Source organism: Penicillium cosmopolitanum (genome assembly GCF_028827165.1).
Source record: "Penicillium cosmopolitanum strain IBT 29677 chromosome Unknown utg000011l:1.0-3548175.0:1.0-3550911.0, whole genome shotgun sequence".
Taxonomy (NCBI): Eukaryota; Fungi; Ascomycota; class Eurotiomycetes; order Eurotiales; family Aspergillaceae; genus Penicillium; species Penicillium cosmopolitanum.
The window spans coordinates 31,335-57,467 of record NW_026622681.1 but is presented as its reverse complement, the minus strand read 5'-3'; the positions used below and the strand labels follow the sequence as shown (position 1 = coordinate 57,467).

General features: G+C 40.5%; 6 protein-coding genes across 6 annotated transcripts; 3 read left to right on the top strand and 3 right to left on the bottom strand.

Moving 5' to 3' along the window:
• Window positions 1-1,649: 1,649 nt before the first annotated feature.
• Window positions 1,650-2,745, bottom strand: N7509_011481 (uncharacterized protein; the record flags this gene model as incomplete). The annotated part of the gene is given in 7 exon segments (XM_056636118.1): window positions 1,650-1,859; window positions 1,881-1,933; window positions 2,000-2,161; window positions 2,221-2,359; window positions 2,462-2,550; window positions 2,587-2,704; window positions 2,716-2,745. 7 exon segments carry the CDS (start codon window positions 2,743-2,745, stop codon window positions 1,650-1,652), a joined length of 801 nt encoding a protein of 266 aa, XP_056482148.1.
• A 100-nt stretch (window positions 2,746-2,845) lies between these two features.
• On the bottom strand, window positions 2,846-4,277 carry N7509_011480 (uncharacterized protein; the record flags this gene model as incomplete). Its single annotated transcript, XM_056636117.1, is given in 6 exon segments — window positions 2,846-3,028; window positions 3,257-3,328; window positions 3,344-3,448; window positions 3,464-3,619; window positions 3,714-3,956; window positions 4,068-4,277. 6 exon segments carry the CDS (start codon window positions 4,275-4,277, stop codon window positions 2,846-2,848), a joined length of 969 nt encoding a protein of 322 aa, XP_056482147.1.
• Window positions 4,278-16,730: 12,453 nt separating this feature from the next.
• N7509_011479 (transposase) lies at window positions 16,731-17,816 on the top strand (the record flags this gene model as incomplete). Its single annotated transcript, XM_056636116.1, has 1 exon — window positions 16,731-17,816. The coding sequence occupies one exon, from the start codon at window positions 16,731-16,733 to the stop codon at window positions 17,814-17,816; it is 1,086 nt and encodes a 361-aa protein (XP_056482146.1).
• An 825-nt stretch (window positions 17,817-18,641) lies between these two features.
• Window positions 18,642-21,249, bottom strand: N7509_011478 (uncharacterized protein; the record flags this gene model as incomplete). Its single annotated transcript, XM_056636115.1, has 5 exons — window positions 18,642-20,007; window positions 20,069-20,178; window positions 20,231-20,642; window positions 20,705-20,902; window positions 20,984-21,249. 5 exons carry the CDS (start codon window positions 21,247-21,249, stop codon window positions 18,642-18,644), a joined length of 2,352 nt encoding a protein of 783 aa, XP_056482145.1.
• A 2,227-nt stretch (window positions 21,250-23,476) lies between these two features.
• Window positions 23,477-24,069, top strand: N7509_011477 (uncharacterized protein; the record flags this gene model as incomplete). Its single annotated transcript, XM_056636114.1, has 3 exons — window positions 23,477-23,584; window positions 23,748-23,825; window positions 23,887-24,069. Coding segments are annotated over 3 exons (369 nt in total), but the record flags the coding sequence as incomplete, so codon positions are not given.
• Window positions 24,070-24,170: 101 nt separating this feature from the next.
• On the top strand, window positions 24,171-25,116 carry N7509_011476 (uncharacterized protein; the record flags this gene model as incomplete). The annotated part of the gene is made up of 4 exons (XM_056636113.1): window positions 24,171-24,396; window positions 24,578-24,723; window positions 24,757-24,874; window positions 24,917-25,116. 4 exons carry the CDS (start codon window positions 24,171-24,173, stop codon window positions 25,114-25,116), a joined length of 690 nt encoding a protein of 229 aa, XP_056482143.1.
• Window positions 25,117-26,133: the final 1,017 nt, after the last annotated feature.

The following is a 26,133-nucleotide window of genomic DNA, read 5'->3' as shown; positions in this document are numbered from 1 at the left end:
AGAAAAATACTAAAGTATTAACTCTAAGAAGCTATTGTATTATAAGGATTATCTCTATATTTTTATTAAAGGAAAATTAAGAAGAAAACTAATTAAACTTTACTATAATAAACAGCTTATAGAATATTTTAGAAGGACTTATATAGAAGAGCTGTTAAAAAGAAAATTCTATTAGGAAAAGCTACTAAAAGACGTTCGAGAATATATCGAAATATATCCGATATACTAGAGAGTTAAAGCTCTAAGGTATCAACCTTATAGTAAACTCTAATCTCTCCTAATTCTCTATTAGCTATTTATAGAGCTAAGTATAGACTTTATAACAGAACTTCTGATTATAATCTTTAAAGAAAGAGAATATAATATAATCCTAGTAGTTATCTGCTAACTTATAAAATTCTCTTAATTCCTCTCTATATTAATAACGATATCTGTAGGAGATCTTACCAAACTCTTCTTTAATTAAATTAAACTTAAATACAGAAACCTAGAGAGAATTATATCTAATTAAGGCCCTATCTTTATAAGCAGATTCTGGTTATAACTCTGTTACTATTTAAAGATTAAACTATAATTCTCTATAGTATTCTATTCTTAAACTAATAGTCAGACAGAAAGACTTAACTAAGTTCTAGAGGATTATCTTAGGTATTTTATTAATAGAAAGTAATTAAATTAGGCTTAACTTCTTAAGATAGTACAGTTTATATATAATAATACTGTAAATATATTAACTAATAAGATCTCTTTCTGTATACTACTAGAATATAATCCTAACTTCTAAGTCTAAGCCCTAAAGGAAGTACTTAAGAAAGAAGCCCTAAGTACTAAAGAATAGGTAATTTACCTTTAAAATATTCGTAAAAAGGCCTTAAGAAAGCTTCGAATTATACAGAAAATACAGCAGAAGTTATACAACAAAAATTATAAACTAAAAGACTTTAAGGTTAGAACTCTTATATTCCTTTTAATAAAGAATATCTGCTTTCAAGCTAAAGAGAAGAAGTTATCTCCCTAATAAATCAGACCCTTCTGTATCCTTATAAAGATTAGCGTATAGATATATTATATTATATTACCAGAGAAATACTTAAGATTATATAACGTTTTCTCTGTCTTCCTTCTTAAGCTATAGAACAGCTAAAATAAGGATAATTTATAGATACTAATATCTAAACTTAAAGATAAAGAGAAATAGAAGATTAAAGAGATTTAAGATAAAAGAACCTTTAATAGAATCTTATACTATTATATTAAATAGACCGGCTAACTATTAGAATATAACTAGACATCGCCAGAACCCATGTCAACCATAACCCAACCCAACCCAACCTAGCCCAAAATGGGTTTTGGGTCCAATTCTATAACCTATTGATGGGTTTTGGGTTAAGACCCTTAACCCAAAACCTATATAGGAACCTACTGGGTCCCTATTTTAGTGTAAATAGCGCAAATATACTAAGCTTATATGACTTCTAGAATTATAAAATTCCTACTTGTAATTTAAGGTATGAGTTTACCATCCTAAGGTGTTAAATGCTTTATATTTATTAGATATTATATTATAAACTTATTATCCTAATGAATAAATTATAACTTAAGAGCTAGCAGATTATAATAATTTAATTATAAGATAGTGAATTTGATTACTAGTAAACCTTAAAGATATCATTAGTCCGAGCCTTTTGCTTTCGTCCTGAGTGACGAGGTTGCAATAGCAGTAGAGACTGTGTTGGCTGTAGCTCCTTATGATTATAACTATCTAAGCTAGGTATTTCCTCTCTCTCCTTAGGATCTACTATATCTTCCTCCTTATGATCACTAATACTATCTATCTCAACCTCAACCTCCTCTGGATACTCTATATTGAGTTCTCAGACTGCCTTAATCTCCTGTAGGGAAAAGTACTGCTCTAGCTCCTTTGTTTCTGCTTCTTTAAGATTAAATCATGTCGAACAAAGAAACAACATATATTCCTCAATTGTTTCAGAGTTCATACGGCCACGTCGGTAATGACAGATATTACGCGCAGTATTAAAAAGCCGTTTAACACCTACACCGGTTGCTGGAATAGAGAGTATATCTCGAGTAAGCTGTATGATCGCAGGAAAACGGGATTGATTCTTACGCCAGTATTGTAGTGGCTTAATCTTAATTAGATCTAGATAGTAGATATTAGTATATAGTATTATAAATAAATATTGAGAAGAGATTATATACCACCGTCTAGATACTGGCTTACTTCGTCGTCTGTAGGCTTTGTGGCTCTTTGATTACCACTCAACATCTTACTTAGCCGTAAAGTAGATGTAGGCTGAGTCTGAGGATTAGGAGTAGATTGGTTATCTAAGAGACGGGTCTGGTATGGAGATAATGCTGTCTAGAATGATCTTCGGTACCTCACCTGCTACTTATAATCCTAGTCTTCTGAGAGAAAGAAGCGAAATCGGCTATTAGGTACTAGCATTGTGCTAACAGCAAAGATATGCCCTCGTATATGGTCTGTCTGTGCATAATGAATACGAAGTTTGTTATAACCAGCATCTAAAGCTGTTAACATTTGCTGCTTCTATAGAATATGCTTACGTTTGAGCTGCTTTTTTGCCTGTTCTAAATGATTAAAGAGTATATTGTAGAGCTTGAAGATAAGATAAGTTATAACATCCTTTGTTTTTGATAGCTCAGTAGTATAGTCAAAGAATGGCTGAGTTATACAAAGTAGATAGTCAATTTGTCGCTACTCATTATTAGTCAAGAGCATCTCTGTATAATTATATTCCTTACAGAAAGGCTCAAATAATAGGCGAATTCGCTTAGCCCGGCAAAGCATTAAGAAGGTAGAGTTCTAACGGGTCTTAACATCTTGAACAGGTACTAGTCGAGGTTCTTTTGGTTGGAGTTGAAGAAAGGTCTTACGACGTTGAGGACTGGCATTAACGTATATAGCCAGATATCGAATCTTATTGAGTGTTGCTGTAATACTGTAGTTCTGGGTATTCTTTTTTGCTGCAGCAGAATACTGCTCAGTCTATCTAGTCTCAGTATCCTTATTCTGAGGAGATGCCTTCAGTTTCCTAAGAAGCTTATTTAAACTCAGCTGGATAACGTATGTAAGACAGGGAATCTGGATAACAGTTATATTAGGTGGCAGACTCTGCTAAAGGGCCTTAATCATTGTTTTATTGTTTGTTGCGTTGTCGGTGGTGATTCTATAAATCTGATCTTTAATCTAATATTGCTCCAGAATCTGAAGAACAATTTGGCTCAGGTTAGAACCGCTGTGTACGCCATGCACTAGCTTAAATCTAAGCAACACCTCTTGGTATATCTAATTTGTATCTACAAAGTAAGCAGTTATTGCTATAAATGCCTGATTATAGGGTGACGTCCAGCAGTTAAGTGTAAGCAAAAGCTTAGTATTAGGAGGAAGGGTTCGGAGGGCCGATTGCTAACGTGTTTCAACAATAGAGTGTAAGCGGCGACGTATTGTTTTAGCAGAGGGTATTAAGGGCTCAGAGGGTGCTGAACGGGCAATACGGATAATCTTGCTAAGCTTGGGAGCTTCGAAAAGTTGTATCGGTAGTCGGTTGATAGTAGTAAACTGAAGTAGTTCCTCCTCCTAGTACTCTTGTGAAAAGAGGATTTCGACCAGAATAGTACTCTAAAACCTACGATTAATTAGTATTATATATGTAAGAGAAATAAGGTTATACCTTTGTTTTTAAAAACCGAGAAATCCCTAAGCCTCCTTTGCCCTGCCCTGCCTGGATACAGTTTGTAGTACCTAAATACTTCTTTATTGTAGAAGTCCCTTGGTAACCTTTCTTTATCAGAAGACTATTCATTAGATGCTCTAGAATTGTACCGCATCGCTTACATATAACCTTAGGTATTCCGTTCTTGATTAATGCAACCTGATTGTATTCTTGCCAGACATCGCTACTTCGGTTCAAATCCTATACTACTTTGCTTTCCCGCCCAAAATCAGTCTCGATCTACTATTTTACCTAGTCGTTATGTGCCATATTGTTATATAGTAGATATTCTTTTCTGCGATTAGGGCCAACGCATAGAAGTGAGTCAGGGATTAGTGGAGGGTCAACTAGGCAGAGAAAGTCTGGCTTGCTGTAAGGCTCAAGGGTATCGATAAGATATTGATTCTGGCTACCGGAAGATGTAGTAGTATTCCGTAATAGGGTCAAGTAACCAAGAGTCTCTGTATTCCTATTATATAATGATGGGACAAAATTAGAATATTGACTTTGACTCTGTGACATAATTACCATTAATTGATTAAGGATTTATGGTAAGGCAAGGGAGAAAGAAAACAGGAGAGGGAATACCTATACTAACAAAGAAAGAAAGAAAGAAAGAAAAAGAATTGGCTTATTGTATATAGATTGGTTGTAAAAGGAGATACATCAGAAGAAGATAGCCCGTTATTCCTGCTAATTTGGTTCTGGTGTGGGTTAAACCCAGCAAAACCCAGTAGAACCTATTAATAACCTGTCAAAAATCTCTTCTAACCCATTCCGACCTATTCTAACCCATTCCGACCCATTAATAACCCATTTCGACCCATTGATAACCTATTCCGATCTATTGATAACCTATTTCGACCCATTAATAACCTATTCCGACCTATTGATAACCTATTCCGACCTATTAATAATCTATTCCGACCCATTAATAACCTATTCTAACCTATTAATAACCTATCCCGCCTTATTAGCTAGCTTTAATTACTATAGATCTAGAATTTTTATATCTTTTAGAGATATTTCAGCTGAAATAAATAGTTTGTGTACTAAGTAGCCAAAGTGTAAGACCTTTATATTTCAGCGGAAATATAAGATGCTCAGCCTTTACATGAAAGATAAGTATTTTGTTTAAATAAGTAGCAACAAACTGTAGAGCTACTATCTTCAATTTATATTGTCAGAGAGTGTAGAGTTAGACAGACGGTATCTATTAGGTTCTTATTGGCTGTAAAAAAAGGAGGCGTATGTATAGCGTAGTAACTAATAATATTAGTTCAGACGTACGAGGGGTGATCAGCGGTACGGACGAGCTCAGGGTTTAGTAAAATAGGGGGGCTGAGTAGCTTATATATAGGATTCATACAGCTTATATGTAGGATTCATACCTTAGAGAAGCAGCAGAGTATTTATATAGGGTATACGTCTTATAATTAGTATAGGTGTAAGTTTTACTATCACTAGCATAAGTTTCAGGTTCACTAGTGCAGTAACTAGTGTAGTAGTAGGAGGAAAATAGGCTAAAGCGTCGTAAGCACTCGTTAATCCTCAGATTTTGGTTAAGCTGTTTGAGCAGAGAGAGTCGATATCAAAGATCGTAGTAAGTTAGCCGCAGGTACAGAATAGGTTTAGGCAGTTAAGTTGGTCTTATACTGATTAGTCTCTGTATAGGAGAATTATAGATTATATAAGGAGAATATATGAATATTCGACTTATACTTAACTCAGAAGTCAAGATAGATACTTAGTAACAGTCTATAGAGAGTAGAAGCCTACAATATTTACATTAATTAGTTATATTAATTAGATATTTAAATTATCAGAGATTAATTAACCTTAGGCTACTTTTAATTCCGATAAAGATCAAATTTGAGTAAATTAATTTTGGTAGCTAAGTGGCAGCTTGAAAGTACACTGACTTATATCTATAGAAGATATATATCTTTGTCTTCTAAGTAAAAAATAGATATTAGCCTAAGGCTACACTTATATAAGGTGGTTATATAACTTAACTAGCCCGTCGGTAAGTTAAGGCTAGCGTAAGTTCGTTACCCGCATTATCTTCTCAAAACAACCACGCGTCTTCAAAAAATAAAAATCAATACCTAGGACTCTACGATTAATCTTTTAGTAAGTATCTTTAAAATACTGCTCGATAATTCTCCTAGTCTTAAGGCTATTTACCTCAGTTAGATCTGACTTACTAATTTTAAACAGATATTATGGCGATCTATATATATATTAATTTTGACGCGTTCCTAACCTTATTATTATCGCTAGTCTGCCGCAAACTTTAATTAAATAAAAGATATCAGCTTTATAACAGTCAGCAGAATAACCATTCTGGTGAATAATCATTTAGTACGTTTACTGTTATTCTTAAAAACTATACCTTTGGCTAAGTTCTGGCTAACATAGTTATTATAGGCGCGGCCGTCTTGGTTTTAATATCCCCGGCGTCGCTATCTCTAAGCCTTAGATTTCGGCTGAAATCAAAGGCCTGTCCTTATTTATAAGGCCGCTGAGATTCCGCAACTAAACGCGCCTTCTATATCAGATTCCTATTCGAGTATACCTTCCTTATATTCAAACCTCTAGGTTACACGTCGCTACATCTAAACCTCAGATTTCGGCTAAAATCGAAGGCTTGGCCTTGTTTACAAGGCTGCTGAGATTCTGCTACTGGTTGTGCCTTCCTTCTGTATCAGATTCCCGTTTAGGCGTACGTACCTTCCTTATATTCAAACCTCCAGGTTGTACGTCGCTATATCTAAACCCCAGATTTCGGCTGAAATCAAAGGCTTAGCCTTGTTTACAAGGCCGCTGAGATCCTGCTGCTGGTTATACCTTCCTGCTGTATCTGATTCCCGTTTAGGCGTACCTTCCTAATATACAAACCTCCAGGTTGAACGTCGCTATATCTGAACCCTAGATTTCGGCTGAAATCAAAGGCTTAGCATTGTTTACAAGGCCGCTGAGATCCTGCTGCTGGTTGTGCCTTCCTTCTGTATCAGATTCCCGTTTAGGCATACGTACCTTCCTTATATACAAACCTCCAGTTTACATACCTGTCAACGGGCTAATTATAGCCCGGGGAGGATATCAGCTTTGATTATAGCTATTTCAAACTTAACTTCTTTAAACTTCTTCTCTTTTATCTCAGTTTCTTTCAACTGCTTACCTCGAAACCAACGGAACCTTCGATCCTTTGACAACACAACTCATTCAACCGCTACCTGCGCGATTCTTTGTTCACCTGCGGGTATTTGACCATGGCGCCAGACGTAGTAAACGAAGACAGACTTCGCTTACTTCTTGAGCGTTCTGTTTCTCTAAGCTGTACTATCTACAATACAGACAACCCTGATATTGAGGACAACCTAAGCCACAACCTAAGCCGCAACCCAAGCCGCAACCTAAGCCATACTGCAGAGATAACCCTATAATTCTGCAAGCCTGAGAGTTCTACTACTTCTTCTGCTCTAGTGTCAAAGAGTGCCTTAATTTCTGATTCGGCTAAAATCCAAGGTGGCTTCACAGTAGAGGAACGTACCTTTCGGACTACGTCTGACTTCACCGAATGGCTTGCAACTTTGCCGAAAACGGAGGTATATCGAATTCTTAACAATTGCTATGATATTGCCTTTGAGCAAATTAACCTTATCGAACAGATCCTCTGTGATCTCTATCTCTGGGCCCAGCAAAACTAGGTCTATAAGGGTACCTATAATCTTGCTGAATTCGAGGTAAAGTAGGCATCGGTTACTAAGATAGCCCTTAAGCGCGCTAAAGATGCGAAGACTATCCAGTCTATTCAGAACAAGGCTGTGTCTAACTGGGGAACCGACGTACAGCGCCTTTTCACTTATCTCCGCAACAAAGGTATGTTCGACTAAGTGAACAAGATGCTTCGGCAAGGTCTGACATTTGACTAAGTTCGCAATATAATTAATAATTCAATGGTTAAACGTCTTGGTGTGTTAGGCAAAGGTTTCCGCAGCTAGAGGTATGTTATCCTGGGTGATCTTGAAAAGGTTACTGAGCTTTGTAAGTTCCGGAGACCTAAGGCTAAAGATATTCGTACCTCTAATCTCAACCTTACTCAGGATGGCTTTTGCTGTAAGCGAGGAAGTGGTATTACTCCGATGGATTGTGACGACGAACCTACTGGTGATAATCCTGACGATACTACTACTGCCGATCTGGATTATGATCGAGTTTAAACTATCTCGCTATTACTACAACCTCCTCCTCCTGATACCGATATGCCGGATGCAGATAACGTTCTTACCCTTGGTCTGCCAGAGGATATTCTAATAGAAGATGTACCTCCTCCTACTGACGCTCTAGTGCCTGAAGCTCAACTAAACCAGGCTACCTCACCTCGGACACGCAGATTACTAACTGATTGTATATATACTATTTGCTGTACCAGTATAAACCGTGTGATTTAGATAGCTTCTAAGCTTGGTACTCTTCGTGCTTGTCTTGTTTTGCTCCGTTCTTTCGGAAAAATAATCTACATGCGTGGTGAGATTGATGAGCAGAGTCTGTGCCAGGAGTATGCCTTAAAGCTGTTTGAGCTCTTTTAAATGAACTCAGCAAGCAAAAGCTATAAGCAGTTGGTTAGCCGAATTAATTTCTTGTATCAGAATCTTGATAGCTTTGACAATGTGCTGAAGAACAAGGCGGCCTGGTTTCTGCTGAAACCTAAGCCTACTGATAATGACTAATGTGGTTTTTATCGCTGGGTACCTGAGCCTACTGCAGCTATTCCCCTGATTATAGACTTTGTAAAATGCGAAAAAGAATAGCTATACCCGCTAGAGTTTGTGCACTGCGTTCTTCCTGATCTTAGACCTGCTGCCCAGAAAATTTTAGCAAACAGGCTACCTTAAGACTTAAAGGAAAACGGTTCTATTGTGATTCCTGGGCTTTTTAGCTATCTTTCGACAAACTAGGACGGCCAGCATCCTGATGGTATTATGCCTCTGATTTACGAAGAGATTCAGATGTATGAATACTATTTCCGGCCTCGACCAAACCGTCTGCACCTTGGTTGGAATTGCGTTATGTGGCACAGTCTAGGCCAGCAACTGATTCATTAGGATCTTGGCTATTATATGAGCTATGTCTTTTTTCGTCCGGATTATACCTATCGCCTGGTATCATTTCCTTACTACTGCAAGAGTACGTAGGCCGGCGAAAAAAACCTTCTTCTGCCATATTAATATCAATATCGATGATTACATCCAAACTAGCCGTAGGCGGAGTATTCTCTAAGGCTCTGTCTTACTCACAAACGAGGATGCCCAAAACTGTACTGAGATTCTACCTAAGATGCATAATTATATTGGTACCTGGTAGACAGATGTCAAAGCTCGCCGGATTGCAGCAGGCAAAGAGCCTAAGAACGGGTTGGTCTAAGGTATCGATGCTACTATATGGACAGCAGACGATGCTCAGAGGTATCAGACTAATTAGACTAAGCAGGTATGTTAAACTTACAAAGTATCTTTGAATCTGCCTACTAACTATTATATTTCAATAGGTTTGCCAGGCAGGTGATGCTCGGCTTAGCCTGCTAACTATCCCCTACGGCTTAACAGGTCTAGCCACTGACAATCGTACAACCTTTCTGGCTTGGTATGTTCGGGTTCGTGCTGATGGTTCGACACTTGATACCCTAGAATCCGGTATCTGGGAAGAGCTTGCTGATGCCTATCGCGACCTAATGCCGGCTCCTAAGACCCTGTCCGGATATACCTCTGCCAAATATGGTAAGATAGTATACTCTTTTCCTGCGGCAACCTATTTCTACCCGATGTTAGAGATCTCAGCTTGCCTAGTTGGCTGGCAGCGGTGGACAAATCTTGCGGTCATCGAGGATCTAGATATCCTCTTTGGTTACGACTCTACCCAGGCAACTGAAATGATCCGGATCTGGCGGAGAGACGTATGTCGGCGGTTTGTTCTGGTGTTTGAGCAGATGAAGCGTATGGAGATTGCTGCTTATGGAAGCAACTCCTTCTTTTACCGGAAGGAGAATGGGCTACCGATGATAGCGGCTACCCTTGGGGATAGTGAAGAGGAGATTTATAGCGAAGATGACGCTATGTCTATGGTAGATAGTGAGGAGCTTCTTGAGCTTCGAGACTAGTGTTAAGGGGGAGTATGTAGGTGACTTTGTTAGTGTGAAGTAGGAACAGTTTATCGGAATGTAATGAGTAACATGAACTTAAATACTTGCGAATAATTTGTAGAAGTGTACGATAAATATTAAGATATTGTAAACTAATTAATTACCAATATACTAAGTGTACGTCTGTATCTGATATAATTTTATACTACTTAGTAATCTGTTTTATGAACGCCAAGATATCTGTTTTATACACGAATGGGTTGAGATAGGTTGAAATGGGTTACCTATTTATAACCCACTGGGTTTTGGGTTGGGTTGGGTTATCTACCCTATAACCCAAAACCCAGTGGGTTGGGTTTTGGGTCGGCATGTTCAACCCAAAATGGGTTATGGCGATGTCTAAATATAACTAATAGGAACCTATAGATTACTTAAAGAATATATAAGGTATAATAAATTTATTTAGAAGAAAGAAAATAAAGAAAACTATATTATAAAGATAATAAAACCCCTAGGATACTACTAGGAAATACTACTGATTTAATAATAATTACCTTATATATTACGCTAGTTATAAAAAGAAAGATAATAAAGGAAAGGTCTATAGGTCTAAGATTAATACTAAATAAGGCTATTTAAACCTTAGAAGAGAGAAGATAAACCTAGAAGCTTACTAGGGTAAACTATAAATATCTGCTAAATTATAAATACCTTAAATAGTTACTAATATTACAGTAGTAATAGCTCCTATAGATAAATTAGCCTTAAATCTAACTATAATCTCCCGGAAAAAGAATTAAATTATACTTTACTAAAGACCGTAACCTATATTACTAATATTAAGATAAAGAAGACGTTAAGGATATACTAAAGGTCCGCCGGTATTAGTAATATATTCTTTCTAATAAGTAGCTATATGTTACGCGTAGCTAACTGGTCACGGTGAGTGGTTAGATCGTTGGTAAACAACTTACCAGTTGTTCTCTGTGTCGTTGGTCGTAGGTGATATCTATCACTCGTAATCCTCAAGTATCGACTCGCAATCGTACCGTTGCTGTACTAAGCCTTACACGGACTCGGATCTTGTTGAGTAACTTCGAAGGATGCGCCAGGTAGTGCGCCGAATAGGTCAGTCCGAAGAGCTCCCCTACTCGTAGTATGTTTGTCACAAGAGTTGAAACTGAATGAAGAATAATCCAAAGATATACTGTAGTAACTTAGATTGATTGATCGCGAAGAACTAAATACATTTGCGTGAATGAGTGTCCTTATATACCTAGTCCTTCCTATCCGTTGTGGGATCGGTTCCTCCCTGCAATAGGATCCGATCCTATCCTGCGTGGGATATCCTATCCTTCATAGGATGTCCTGGGATTGTTACGTTATCCTTCTTGATCACGTGACGTTGAGTCTCGAGTGATCGTAATCCTTATGTCCTTTTCCCACGTGACACGGGGTCGTTACGTGATCCTTGACATTGTTTCCTTAGGCCAAGTTGGTTGGTCCTGATCTTCCCGTAATGCTTGCGCTAACTTCCGTAATCTGCGGGGTGTCGCTGTGTTCCATAACACTATAAAAGTATTATAATCCTTAAATAAATTAGGGTAGTTCTGGCTGTTGAACTTTAGGCTATAGAAGGACAGATAGAAACTAATAGCCTAACAGAAACTCTTTAAGAGATAAAGAGAGGAGATAATTACTGTAGCTCTGCTCTCTATACCCTAAGTAGGCACTAGTATTCTGATACTAAGGTTAGCAGAACCTCTAACCTAAATACCCTCTACCTAATCTAGTATTAAGTAAAGCTAATATACGTTACCCTATATTCTCTAAGGGAGCTACTGTAAGTTAGTAGTAAATTAAACCTAATCTGAAGAGGTTTTATATCTAAAAGTAAGTCTTGCTTTTAGTATTATAATAATAATACTTAATTAAAGTAACTGTATCCTACTGATAATATACTGCAGTAACCGTACCTATAGGCGTATATAATACAGCATAAGCTATATATCTAACACAGAAGGTAAAGAATAGCTCTAGAGTAATATTCTGAAGGGGATACTTCTTCTTATAAGGAGGACCTTCTTTCTCCTCCTTCTCTTTTTCTTTCTTACTATCTGAGGGTTATAGGCTTAGTTTATTACTAATACTACTTATATCCGAGCCTAATATACTACCGTTACTGTTATTAGCTATAGAAAAAACGTTAAGAGCCTTAATATCAAAGAACAAAACGGATAGAATAAAAAGAGGGAGTTAGAGAGTTAAGAAAAGGATAAATAGATAAAGAGTAAGAGCAGGAAAGAGAGAAGCTTTTATTACAATAATAATAAAGAAGTTGCGCTGCTTTGTTTATACGCTATATAAATAAATCTAAAACAGTATTATATCAGAAGCCTTTATTTAGAAGGAGCGCCTTTGAGTAAGTTACCCGTTCCTACTAATATTATACTAATATCCGGGCCGGCTATTACTCAGAGGGAAAGATAAATTATTACAGGATTCTGAGTATATAATACCTTAGATACTCAACGCTAATCTGAAGCCGAATCCCCTTTAAGTTATCTGTATATCAAGGCCTACCCGAACCCTAATATATTTAAGATCCTATAAGTATTCAGGATTCTTAATCTCTTTAAGAATCAGTCTGTATATTAACTGTCTAATCTGATCTCTACTATCTGATATCCTTACCTAGTCACAGGTCTCTAGCCTGACAACTTAGTAACTATTACACAAAGGATAGAGCAGAAGGTAGTCTAGGTCTTAGTTTTGTTAAAGAATTAAAGGTTTCGAAGTAAAAGGGTAAAAGGAAATAAGATAAAAGAGAAAAGTTTAAAGAAGTTAAGTTTTAAATAATATTAAAAGAAGCTTATATATACTTTGTAGGCTTTTAATTAGCTAGCTTTCAACGGCTAAAAAGAGAAGTAAGTAATTAAGGAAGATACGCCTAAAGGGGATATCTTCTATAGAAGGAAGGTACGACCTATAACAGAAGGAAAGATATCTTATAAACTAGGCTAGGCTATATCTTTCTACTAAAAGATAATTCTCTAGGTAGCAGCTACAGAAAGAGATATCTAGGAAGTACTAGCTATACTAGTAGTACTGAGAATTATCAGATATAAACTAATAAGGAGGCCTTTAAGATATAAGCTATACTAACCAGATTATAGTATATTTATTAAAAAGATAATATTTAATAATATCAGTAAGGTTACTTTACTAGTATTAGTCCTAAATACTATAGTTATCAGTAGTAAACTTATAATCTTTAGAAGTTCTTACAGAGAGTACGTCTTTTACAGAAAATATATCTTTTATAATATATACTGATTAACGTATACCTACTTATTTTTATATTTAGTAAGGTAAGGATTATTTATTAATTTAATAATAGACCTTTTAAGGCTATAGTACTAATATTTTAGCTAAAACCTATACTTTATAGGGATACTATATCTTATTAAGACAGAGGAGGGCTTATCAAAGAATAAGAGATAGACTCAAAGTATAAAACAGAACCTTAGCCTAGTAACTATCTATATAGTTAAATATTAATTTAGGCTAAGTATAGTTAATAAGCCTATAGGCCAGCAGACCTACAGGCTATCCCTATACAGATTAACCCTAGGTATCTGCTTTATCTTAAGCTAGGAGCTAATCAGTATCTAAGAGTTTCTGCTGCCTAAACCTAGTTTATATATCTGCTCTATAATCTTCTTATTTTCTAATATATAGTCTCTCTTCTGCCTAACAGCCCTTACTTAAATCCCTGCTAATTTAAATACTAATAATATAATTACTAGGCTTACTACTAGATATACGCTAGGTTTAGTACTAGCTATACCCTATTATCTACTTCCCTATATCCCTAAATATATTAATTAGATATATAAACTAGATAGCCTTAAAGTATTATAAGATACTACCCTAATTATTCTGCTAAAAGCTAAGCTACCCCTTTCTTTCTACCTAGAGATAAGTACCTATAATCTTTCTAGCCAGAAGCTTAAGCTGCACAATTTCAGGGTTTTAATCCAGAATCAGAATAAATTGTTACTGTACTGTAAGAACAGATGGGGCAATAAGACAATCATTTGGGAACCAGCGTATAAATACTTTCCATATTCCAGAGGCATATTCGAATGCATCATCCTTGCAAGCTCCCACATGACAAAAGTTGGTTGCCTACAATTCCTTTCTTGCTCCCTGGAGCTCGTCAATGCATACCTCATAACCATACTATCCTAGGAGCAGACAAGAAATACGATTCGACCCCGGCTACTGGGATTATCAGTTAGTTATATCATATTAAAATTATCCAGAATCACTATTGCTCCCTGGAATCGGACATAAATTTCTGGGAGTTATTCCTCAAACGGCAATGCCCGGAACAAACATATAATTTTGCTATCCACTATTGTACATAAAGCTTCATGCCAGGCTGTTACTTCTTCTTTTACTATATGATGGGTGTAGTGAGCAATTGGTGGATGCTCAAAATGCTCGCATTGCAGTAGATCGGTTATTTTCGGGGGACCGCCTACGACAGGATTGTACGAAAAGACTTAAGCTCCATACATTAAGTAGCGAGCTTCTAGTCCCTTGAGATATGTTCTAATAGTACTTTTCGGAGGTAGCAATTCTTCACCGGCTCGGGGCCAGCACTATGTTCAACCTGTACCTTATGAACATCGCCAGTCCCGACTGAGTGATTGTTCACGAAGAATGCCCGAAATGCCTGGATTTTACCCCAGACCCCCCAATCCCATCAGCTCGCCACGAGAGTACTGGCTCCAGTCATTGAGTATGCTGATCAATCGCTGTCGAGACAATTCCAGCTCTCGATCTAAAAGAAGCAATCGAGACTGCTGCTCGTCAAAGTGGAGTTGAAATCCATCTCTTTCATTTTTGGGATCCATGTTGGCCTCTCCCGATGTTTCGTTGTTCTTTTCGAGGCTCTCGCCATCGAGGTGTTTGGACACGCACGACTTCCACAGACTTCGATAGAGACCCAAGAGTCGCGCTCCTTGGAAGGCTTAGCTTGGATCATCCTGCTCAAGGTCTGCCAAGACGCTCAGAACACGCTCAAAAGGCGCCTTCACTAACAAGTCTCGCTCGTCCGTTATCTACAGTGAGTGTGGCATACGGTCTTCAGTCAGAATAGTCGACACAATCGGGAAGCCATAGTCACGCACCACAGGGGGTACTTGCTCGGGGGTTGCGTCCAGGTTGGCAGGATTGCCACAGTCTGGCTTGTGATTCGGCGTGAAATCAGACTGCTTGTTTTTTCCGCGTCTTGTTCGATTTGAATGCCTTATGTGATATCCGTGTCGGCCACGAAGAAAAGTAGATCTCGCTGATTATCTGAAGAACCTTTTCTGTAGATATCTCTCTTAGAGGCTTATCAGACACACTTGGGAAAACCCTGGATCGAACTCAAGGCGGTTGGTCCGTGCGGCGTTGATAGTTCAACAATGAATGACATATCAAAATTTATGCATGACATTTTGTCTATGTAGTCGTACACGCCAATGTCAGCGCGTCGGGGAAGACCGGACAGTACAGTACGGACGGGCCGCTGCCGTCAAATTCTGTGAATAAGTGTCTACCGCCGGGTAGCTTTCTTCTAATTAAACTAAGCACCCTTTCTCCTACTTCTCAGCTCACATAGAAACACGTTCGGAGAGTTACGGGGACATATCTAATGGCGCACCAAGCGCACAACATCCCATGGGGCTTGCTCGCCTCGAATTTAGAGTGTAAGCCCCGACGCCCGGGAACAACTTCGCCACAAATCTTTACCCGCGAATGAAAACCTACCAGGCGAAGGACTTGACACACTTTGTCAATGCTTTTGTGAAGAATCTTGATGAACATTCAGTCTGTGAAGGAAAGAAGTATTAGAAACACTATGAAATTCCCGAGACATCAGATGTGATACTCGATGATGCTATTGTTCGCAAGATATCCCCTACAGTTCGTCGATGGGGCAACAATTGGCCCAAAACCGAAACTTGTCCTTCAGGCACATGCGAAAAGTCCGAAGTCGTGAGGGAGACTCCCATGGGCATAATACAGACAGAGCTGATCGATCGATACAAATGCGTACCTATCCCTCAAGAAGAACGAGTTATGTCTGCGTTTCTTCAAGACCCCCAATATTGAGATTAATTGAAACTACAACGGCGATGACTCGAACGACGAAGCAATCTTCAGTATTAAAGTCGTGTTTACACTTCTTCTATATGGGGAGATGGAACCGATATTGTATGTCTGCGCCCACCCGAGTAATCATCTGAAATTTTAGCTTACGGGATCTTATTTCGAAGGTGTAAGCATTTCATTCTCTTTCCCGGACCGAAATTTCGACTATCAAATATCACCACATTTGAAAATTACACTGACTTTATAAAGCCACCGGATTTTGGCTGGATACAAATATGCCGATATATGCTATCGGTCTACATCTGCCTCAATACAGCGTACTGCTTTTCCGAAACCTGGGATTTCGCATCTGGCCGGACCGAGGGGAAAAACTATCGAAATGCCAGATTCTATCAAAAGGACGCTGATTGAGTTTGGTGCCAGAGATTGGGATCTGCGGACATACCCTCACTCCTATTTAATTGGAATGCAATCATGTCATCACCCGGCCGAAATCACCGGGAAAGGACATTTGTTACTCAATGAAGATCTCAACAAACACAGACGAGAAGATGGTACAAAGGCGGTCCAGAAGTCTGGCTACACACGCTAATTATTTAGCGCGTTTTTCGCGTCCACCCCCCAACCTCTCCTTTTCAAACACCTAATACACCACCAATATGCGTCAATTTGGTACCAAAATAGGTGCTAATCAAAGGCCTGGGGCAGAGCTTTCATCTGAAGCCCGCGCCGCTATCATATTTGCACGTGAATGTGGTGTATCGCCTACTAAAATTGCTTCCGATATAGGCGTTGCGCGGTCTACGATATACAAAACAATTGAACGCTTTCAACAACAACACAACACAAAATCAAGGCCTCGCTCAGGTACCCCTAGGACATTTGACCTCTCAAAATTTAAATATACTGTTCTTCTAGCGCGTCGGGAGCCCTGGAAAAGCCTCAGTGAGCTTAGTGCTACGACACCCGGTCATCCATCTCGATCAACAATTAAGCGATTCCTTCGCCATAAAAGTCTTCGGAGATTTAGAGCGCGCCGTTGTATACCTATTTCAGAGGTAGTTGCTCGAAAGCGAAAGAAATTTTGTCGAACTTGGCGCCGTGAGGCCCTTAATTCCCGCCTCGAAGACTTCATCTTTTCTGACGAATGCAGCGTCCAACGTATTCCGAATTTAAACGGCCAATATGTTACACGCCTTGAAGGAGAAGCATATCGGCGGGGACTTGTGCTTGTTAAGCCTCATGTAAAGGATATTAGTCAAATGGTTTGGGCTGGTATCTGGCTTGGGGGGCGTACAAATCTTATGATCATGGAGCGTGACTTTTCAGAGAATCAAAATGGGGGCTATACAACCCAATCATACATTGATGTCTTAGAAAAAGGTTTTATTCAACACTACGAACCTGGAATTATCTTTCAGCAAGATAACGCCAAGATCCATCGTTCATATAGGGCGCAAGAGTGGTTTGAACGTCACGGTATTGAGGTGTTAGATTGGCCTGCACATTCGCCTGATCTAAGCCCTATTGAACCCGTATGGCGTATGCTCAAACGCAAATTATATGAGCTATACCCTAATCTTTTGAATTGCGGCACCTCTGATGCTGATTGGAAGCTATTCAAAAAGGCGATAATTGAGGCGTGGGATGCCCTAGATCAAAATAAAATTGATAGCTTAATTAGATCGACGCATGCGCGTGTACTTGCTTGCCAGCGAGCCTACGGTTTTTATACGCGGCTCTAGACAACGAATTCTTTTTATATATGTTGGGTAATGATTAATTTAAATTATGTAAAAATTTGGTGATAATATCTATTATATTGCTTGAGATATATATATTTGAACATGGTGATAATGAGATGGCAGAATTGCCCCATTCGGCGGTGTAGCCAGACTTCTGGCCTAGGTCTTTAGAAAGGGGCGTTTTGACCAGTGGTAGGGATATTTTAAACAGGACAACCTAGCAGAAAGGTCGTTGGGATGAGCTGGAGTTTGATGGACAGAAGCTCCCGAGAGCATGGTATAAGAAAGAATCTGTGTCGGATGATGACGCTCCCATTGGCTGGCGAGGACCCTATACCATCTTTGTGTGATTATTGCAGCGAGTACTATGTCGAACTGAAAACCTGTCAAACTATCTGAGATTCGCGTAACTTTAAGTTATCATGACTATGGCTACCATCAACCTGTAAGAAGTATTGAACGCCCATTGGTCATTCATCAAATAGCCAGTTCGGCGGGCGCCCGGGCAGGACCACTGAGAAAGCCTTGCTGGTCCTGTCCAGTGCGATCAACCAAGCGTGGTACAAGCACAAGGTGGATACCCTGGTTGCATTTGACCTCAAAGGCGCTTTCAACGGGGTGAACAAAACGAGCCTGGACGCCGCGTTGGGGGGCGAGACGGATCCCGATGGTAGCTAGGAAATGGATTGCAAGCTTCATGAGCGACCGGCACGCCAACATTGGATTCGACGACTTCAGCACCGAGACAGAGCTATTAGTGCCACATTTGTATTGAACACGTTAGGAAATTGTTGGAAGTACGTTAAATTATAGGCGACAGAAGTATTAAGCATACTGGACATTGACCTCCGGCTCTTTCGCTTCTTTTGAGGTGAAGCTGCAATGGGGATACAACGCGTCCGTGTCATCTTCAACTACGCCCCATTGAACAGGCTTGAACGCAGCATCCAGGTCAAGACGAGGCGGATGACAAGCGGCACTGATAGCAACACTCCACTCGCGGGCAATGGGCATCTTGGATGCTTTGAGCCGTCTGCTACCTAAGAAGCTGATGACAATAAACATACCGATCATTAGAAACAGGCCCAGTTCTAGAGGAAGTGTAGATACGGCACATGTTACCAACTCAGCAGAAGGAATTGGCTTTCCATAAATGCTGTACGGCAAGACTTGAACATAGAATAGGCCTTCGGAGACAAACCAGTGAATGAGAGTAAATGTCGTGAGAATGGGAATGGCATATTGGTAGGGAATGGTCAGATACCAGGTCGATCGCTGCTCCCCACGCGGGAAGGAGACTCGTAGTGGACGTCGGTGAATTGCGAAATTGTTATAGTCGGCTGCGAGAATCATTCTTGTGAGGTTGTCATTGAGACAGAAGTAAAGGAATGACACTGCTAGCTGCGGTGTGTTTGCAAGAAGCTCCATGCCGACGAAAGAAGTGGCCAGGTTTGAAAGTAGACCGGTTGACTGAATCGTGCCCCAGCCTTGGATCTGCCATATTGCACTAAGTGGTTGCACGGTGATCAATTGGTGGGTTATCGTATTCTGCACCGCGAGTGTGGGAAGTGCGAGACTGATGACGATGTATAGGACGAGTATGAAAATGGTGAGCAACCAGATCTTGCCACTAGTAGCTGTGTTCCATCTTTTCTTGTAATTTTCTGAAGGGAGAAGGCCAGGGTGTGGCTCTGGTGAGCATAGCTCTTCCTTTTCGAAGCTTTTGTTTCCCGAGTGCCAAGGGCATTTCTTCTCCGCAGCAATAAATTCAGGAGAAAGTGTGCACCATTGCTTGGTGGTCGGGTCTGGTCGTTGAAGAAACGATGAGATCGCATCACCCATAGTAAGGATCAAGTCGTGACGATCGATGCGTAGCAAAAGCCAAATGCAAACAACTTTAATCAAGTTGCAGATGATCATAACAAGAGCGATAGGCAAATGATAGAAAAAACGGCATTCTTCAGAGGTCCTTAAGCTCAGGCAGTGGTCAACCTTGATCTCCCGTAATGGATCCGCATCAAAATCATTAGCCAGCTTATTTAGAGGTGTACACTCAGTTGAAACATTAAGTGTTCCGGCCGACGCAATCCAAGATGTAGTGTTCAAATATGACCACATCTGTTCTGGCGGAGGGTTGGTTCCCACAAAGGACGTGAAAACCTCCACCTCCTTGCGAGTCCAGGTTATATTGCTTTGCAATAATGTACTCTCAGTCTTAGCCTTGCCCAGAAACTGGATCCACTCCTGCTAACTGTGTTTTGTTCAGGTATGTGTACTTCGGTGAATCGTGGCCAATCTCGAGAAGACACGTTCCAGGTGTCCAAACCTTGTAAAATTGTGCCCGTGCAGGAAGATTGAGACCCTGTTGAATGCATATAGCACATCCACTCATATCCAGTTGGATCCAAACTCACCATACCTCCAGGCCCTTCAAAGATCCAGTCTAGTGCCCCGATGTTCCCGAACGGACTGAGTACAGTCTTCGCCGGATTTGTTGCTTCGATACCCCCTGCGTATCCATATCCAGCCAGCGATATGCCCGCGCCGGTGATGGGCTCCTGGGTCACTAAAACAACAGTGCGTCTGTCCGACGTAAAGCTATTTGCGTAGGCGCCGATGCACTCGTCTTTACTGAGGTATTCAAAACTGCCGTTCATAATGCCAGATCGCAGATCGGTGATGTTCCATGTAAGAACATCGTCGGGCCAACAGGTCTGTTCTTCGTAAAACGATGTAGGTATACTGGAATTCGAGACAAACTCCATTGGTGCAACGATCACTGGATAGGCATTGGCGTTGAGAGAGGAGTAAACGACAGAGTTATAGCTAGGGTCCAAATTTAACAAAATATTACTCTAATAGCGCCCGTCAATTTCAGTTCCACTTACATCATCTGCATTATTATTGATGTCAGAAGCAGTATGCTCCATAAAGCTTGACTGGACCTTTTGAGATTGCGAAAGTTCTGCCAACTCGCAACTCCGACTGAGAGCCAAGTTCCCTTGGAATGGGCTTTATCAATGTCTGTTCGGGACGGGGCCATAAGAATCGTACAGCAGTAACTGCTTGTCGCAGTCATTACAACGCTGAGAACGTTAATCAGCAAATGAAAGCCGATTTTCCTTTTTTGAGTCGCTGGGCAGGAGCCTTGATAGAGAATGATAGACCCAAGGCCGAGACTCTCGTCATGCTTCGAGGCAGAGACACCAACTGCGGCGATTGTGAGCGCGATATTTATCACCAGGACCGCAGCGTTTCCCCAAAAACACCATCGCACTGGGTCCTGCCATTCCGGTCTTGTCTTAGCATCTGGCGCGTTGTCGAGAAGCGTCAAGGCGCGAAATTCAGGAGGAGGTTCAACTTTCGCCGGCGTGCTCTGCGTGTTTATAGCAATATCGGAGACTGAAGATGGAGGACTGGGTTGCTGAGCCATTAGCCTCTTGACACAGTCGAAAATGAATGAAACCCCACCTAAGTTGTATTCCCTCCTCTCCCATCTCCGAAAGGCTCGATAACGCATCACGAAGGTCGGAAACCTCGACGTGCTGGTCATCGTAGTCGGTGCTAATTTGCGTGTAACTTATTCTCGGAGACATATCATGCCCTGTAAGCACTGAAAGCCTCAATTTGAATGTTTAGCCAAGTTGTGTGAGAGAGAGACATTATTTATTTTCCGCCTGCGAAATATTCTCCACCCAGTCAGCTTGCCTAGCAGGTAAGCTTTCTTGCCGATTTCAGGCTCGAGCCGCCTGCCGTCCCCACAAATAAAGAGAATTCTCCAACCGTAGCAAACGGCCCCCACTTTTTGGGCCCGGCGGGGCAGAGAACTGACCCTCAGGGGGGACTAAACCGCACGTATACGGTAGATTTCCGACACGATCGCACGGGACAAATCGTAGCATCAAGGGCAAAGGCACTCGGTAGGATTCCAGATTAAGTCAAAAAGGTTTAAGAGACACCTGTTACGACTCCTGCAGCAGCCAACTAATTGAGGGGCTGTTTAAACAACGACCGGCCACCGAGAACCAACCAACACCAAAGAGGGCCACGCTAACCCCATGTCACGTGCAAACCCCAGTACCTGAGCACGCCTATAAGACGGGCTCCACCGTCCCCGCGGGCCCTTCACTATGGCGATCGGCACCCCCCTGCCCCGCCGCGACCGCCGCCGCTCCTCCATCCTACGTCCATCGGGGATCGGGACGGATGGCACCGTTCGGTTCGTCTCGTGGCGCGCTACCGGACAGTAGGTATGACATCTGGGTAGCCCTGCTGGACGATCTGAAAACCCCCGTGTACCCGTCGGGATCAGGTCTCTTGACTAGTGATGCCGGGTACACTGACCGCAGTATCAATGGTAGTACTGTCAAAGATATACTATAGATACAAGAGAGAGAGCCTACAAGATATACCTAAAGCTTGATTTATAGCGATAATATCTTCGGTCATTTGGTCCCCGCCGGCGTACTGAATTCGACTCAGTATATAAGACTAGAATCGTAGTGATATATATCTCTATATATCTGCCGTCCGTCCCCCTGTTCGGCCTGATTTTCTTCTCTCTAGGATCAAAACTACCAACGGTAAAGGGTGATCAGACTCTCTCAATATTGATCTAATACTCCATGTATTTTTCGATTTGGGCGGAAGCTGCCATTTTCGGCGTCGAATGACGCCGAAAATGGCGTCGTTGGCCCCGAGGTCTTCTGCCACAACCGCGGTCGCCATTCGCGCACGCACCGGCTAATGCAAGCCCGACCCACCCAAGGCGCCCAAGCGTCTCAATAATGTTCCGATTCCAGTCCTCAGTTCCATGCCACCGAAATAGATTATCCACAAGGGCGGAATGGCTTTGCAAGTAAGTCGTCGCGAGCAGCTACTTAAAACATATAAGTTTCGATCGTGCCGGTAGAGTCCACTCACTCTCAACCGCCCCTTAAGCGCCTGCACTTACTCCCCATTCGATACGAACAGCAGCTGTCTTGTTTTGCACTAGGATTCGCATAATAGACAGAACTGAACTCCATCGTAATTATTTTCATTCTTCTATTTCCGTGGTCACTCAGCTAACAAATACAGATAGTAACAAACCGAGACCACGATTACAACGAGAGCGCAGGTTTCGAATCATCTCAAACAGAATCAGACACTAGTAGCTCTGGCTGGGAAAGTGGCTTCATCAACCCAGATCGCTCTACAGCACACTATTGCAGAAAAAGCTCTTATATTCCTCGGGTTCATAAGGGGATACGCAAGCGTCCTGCAAAATCTATTTCTAGCAGCGACTCAGACTATAATAAGGCCCCTAAAACTTTGCATAAAAGAGTAAAATATCGGATTACAAAATCTCAAAACAATCCGACCAAGCTTTAAGTAGGGGCTAATATCACAGAGAACCCCTTAAGCCCTAATAAGTCCGATAAGATCGACAGTAAGGACGGCTCTGAGACTGATCCTAATATTAATACAGACGATACAATCTTAGAAAGCGAGGATAATAGATATGCCGACACAACCAAGGAGAATATAGCAGGAATATACGATCTTTAGGAAAGGTATATAGAAATACAATCAATCATGAAATTTACGCTAACTAACGTCTAAACAGATTTTGTCAGAAGCAGTATAAGAAAGGCGGAATTAGCATCAACTCCTAGTAGGCGAATCCAAATAACGCTCTCAAAGCAGCCGGTAAAACTGAATTCATACAGTTCTTGCGCTGGCGCTTAAAGGTCCGGCGCGGTAAGAACGGTCGACAGGCAAAAGGAGTCAAAAAGGCTAGTACCCTAGACACTAATTAGAAGAACTTTCTTCGGTATTACGAGAAAGTCAACAAAAAACCAATAGATAGGAGCCTAGGTCAAAGGATAAGAAAGGTTTAAAATCTGCCCGTATCTCGTTTTATAATAGTATTAATTTATACTTATACAGAGTATTCAGAGAATTATCCTACGGGCAGGACTGGATACCAAAGAGAAAGAAAAGACGCCGATGTATATCGAGGACTTAGTTCCTCTCTAGAAAACAGTGCTCCGAACTATAGAAAAAAAGATTTTATACCGGATTACAGAGAATACAGCAATATCTGTACAATCTGATAGCTTGCTTTACTGTAAATCGAATCAACGCCATACAAAATTTGCAATACAAGCATATACTCTGCTTAATTCAACGTAATCCTAAAGGGGGTCCGCCGCGGATCTTACTAAAGTTTACTTACAAGTTCACGAAGAAATACCTAAAAATCACATAAGGGTATAGATCATCTATAATTTTTATCATTGTAACTGGTATTATAACGTTTCTTCTAGAAATACTTTCCTGATTCCTAAGATCATATATAACCCATTATTAATGTTAAGCCCGCATACCTTCTTACTAGGTATATTGTTCTACAACAACGCCTTCCGCGCTCCTAGGATTCGCTCTATAGGTGATCTAAGGCGTCTATTTTTAGAGAGTGATCGGCAGCAGATAGAGATACCACTCAAGCCTGAAAAATCTGAGAATTATATATTCTGCAAAATTAAAGGGATCAAAGGCCTGATAAAATACCATTATAATCAACCCATCTCAAAAAGTTCTCTATCCAGCTAATTTTAAACGTTCAGAGAAATCACTGGCTTCAAATAGAGTCTATTTACGCATCACTTCAGATACAGCGGCGGCACTATCTTAAACGAAAGTAGTAAGTTTTCTTATACCTAATATTGTGGATGAAGGCCAGCACGGTATATATACTCAGAGAATAACTTTCATAGGGCTTGTTAGTAACGCACAACAAAACTTAATTATAAAATATACCGATATTCGGACTTTCCTTAATCACTACCTACCACGGCGTATTGGCACGGACATACAGTCTTTAATACAGGGGTTAGAGCCTGATTCTGCGATAATACGTGCGGTTACTAGGATAGGAAGGTAGATAGATACGCAGAGGCCTCGTAAGCTTACCGATAAGCAGAAAGCAAGCGTCGAGGAAGATTCTAAGCTTAAGGAAGCAATTAAAAAACGAGATATATTTTCTAAAAAGCTTTATCAAGATAAGAAAAAGAGTACAACTCAGCTCTAAAGGCTTAATCAGTTGAAGAAAAAAGTCACAAATACGCGTAATAGACTTTTTTACAACCTCCGGAAGTATATACAGGAAGAATTTGATAGCCAACAGGCTGTCACTGACATCAAAAGGCAGCTCGCTGAAGGTATACTCTATAAGCAAGAAACAAAAGAGATACTTCTTACAGAGGAACATATACTCCCTAAGCAAATATCTCTGCTGGAAAAATTAACAACCTAGCCGACGACTCTTTCTGTGGAGGCAGAGTAGATGCGTCGAAACAAGGCTGTTAAGGCTGTTCGGATGTACTGCGATGTTCTCAAAGGGAGGCCACACCGAGGTCAACGATATACAAAAAAAAACGACTTCTACGAGGATTAATACAAGTGTGCGCAATAATTCGTCCCGCACTGTCACCGGAGCGCCCTCTTTGTCAACAGAGGAAAGATCATCAAGCACAGAAGCTCCAACAAGAGAAGATACGAAACCATTTAAATGCTTTCAATACTACGGAATAAAACACTACTCTCACCATAAGCATCTTCTGCGTCATTTCAGAGACTTACACTTAAATAACCGTCAATGCAACCAGTGCAACGAGACTGTTGAACATGAGATAGGCCTGCGCCGACATATACAGGAAAGTCACGGATTGAAGACCTAGCAAAATTTAGACAAGAACGAAGTACTCTTACTATTAATATGACCTCGCATTGTGCATTTTCTTTTCTATCGAGGAGGCTTCTTGCAAACCACAATAGAGTCTCTGGCAACTCTTTGAAGAATAGGAAGAGACAATTAGTCAGTTAGCCTTGATTGATAGAAAGTTTTTGCCGTGATGCGTCCCTCATTTTTTCTAATTTAGAGCCTATTAATTTTTCCGCAGAATGTACAAGTGTCTATAACCTAGGGAAAGCGTCTTTTTCGTAATTAGAGTGAAAATTCTATTTTACCTACCGGAGATGTTCGGCTAAGTCCGATGCCAAGATACGGCCACCTTGTGTGAAGGCACTCATTTTGAGCTTTATGTCTTCTCTTCCCAGGGTGTTTTGATCAGATCCACCTCTGTCTTCTTGTGGGTTTGACGTGATTAAGATATGCAAAAAGCTTCCCCTTTGGATTAGTGAGATCACATGGAAGCAGAATGCTTTACGCTTTGGGGCGTAAACGTATAAATGAGAACATACAAAGGAATGAAATTCCAATGAAGCATTCTCAATATTGACCATATTTTCTTTTTCAATTCGTCTGAAATAC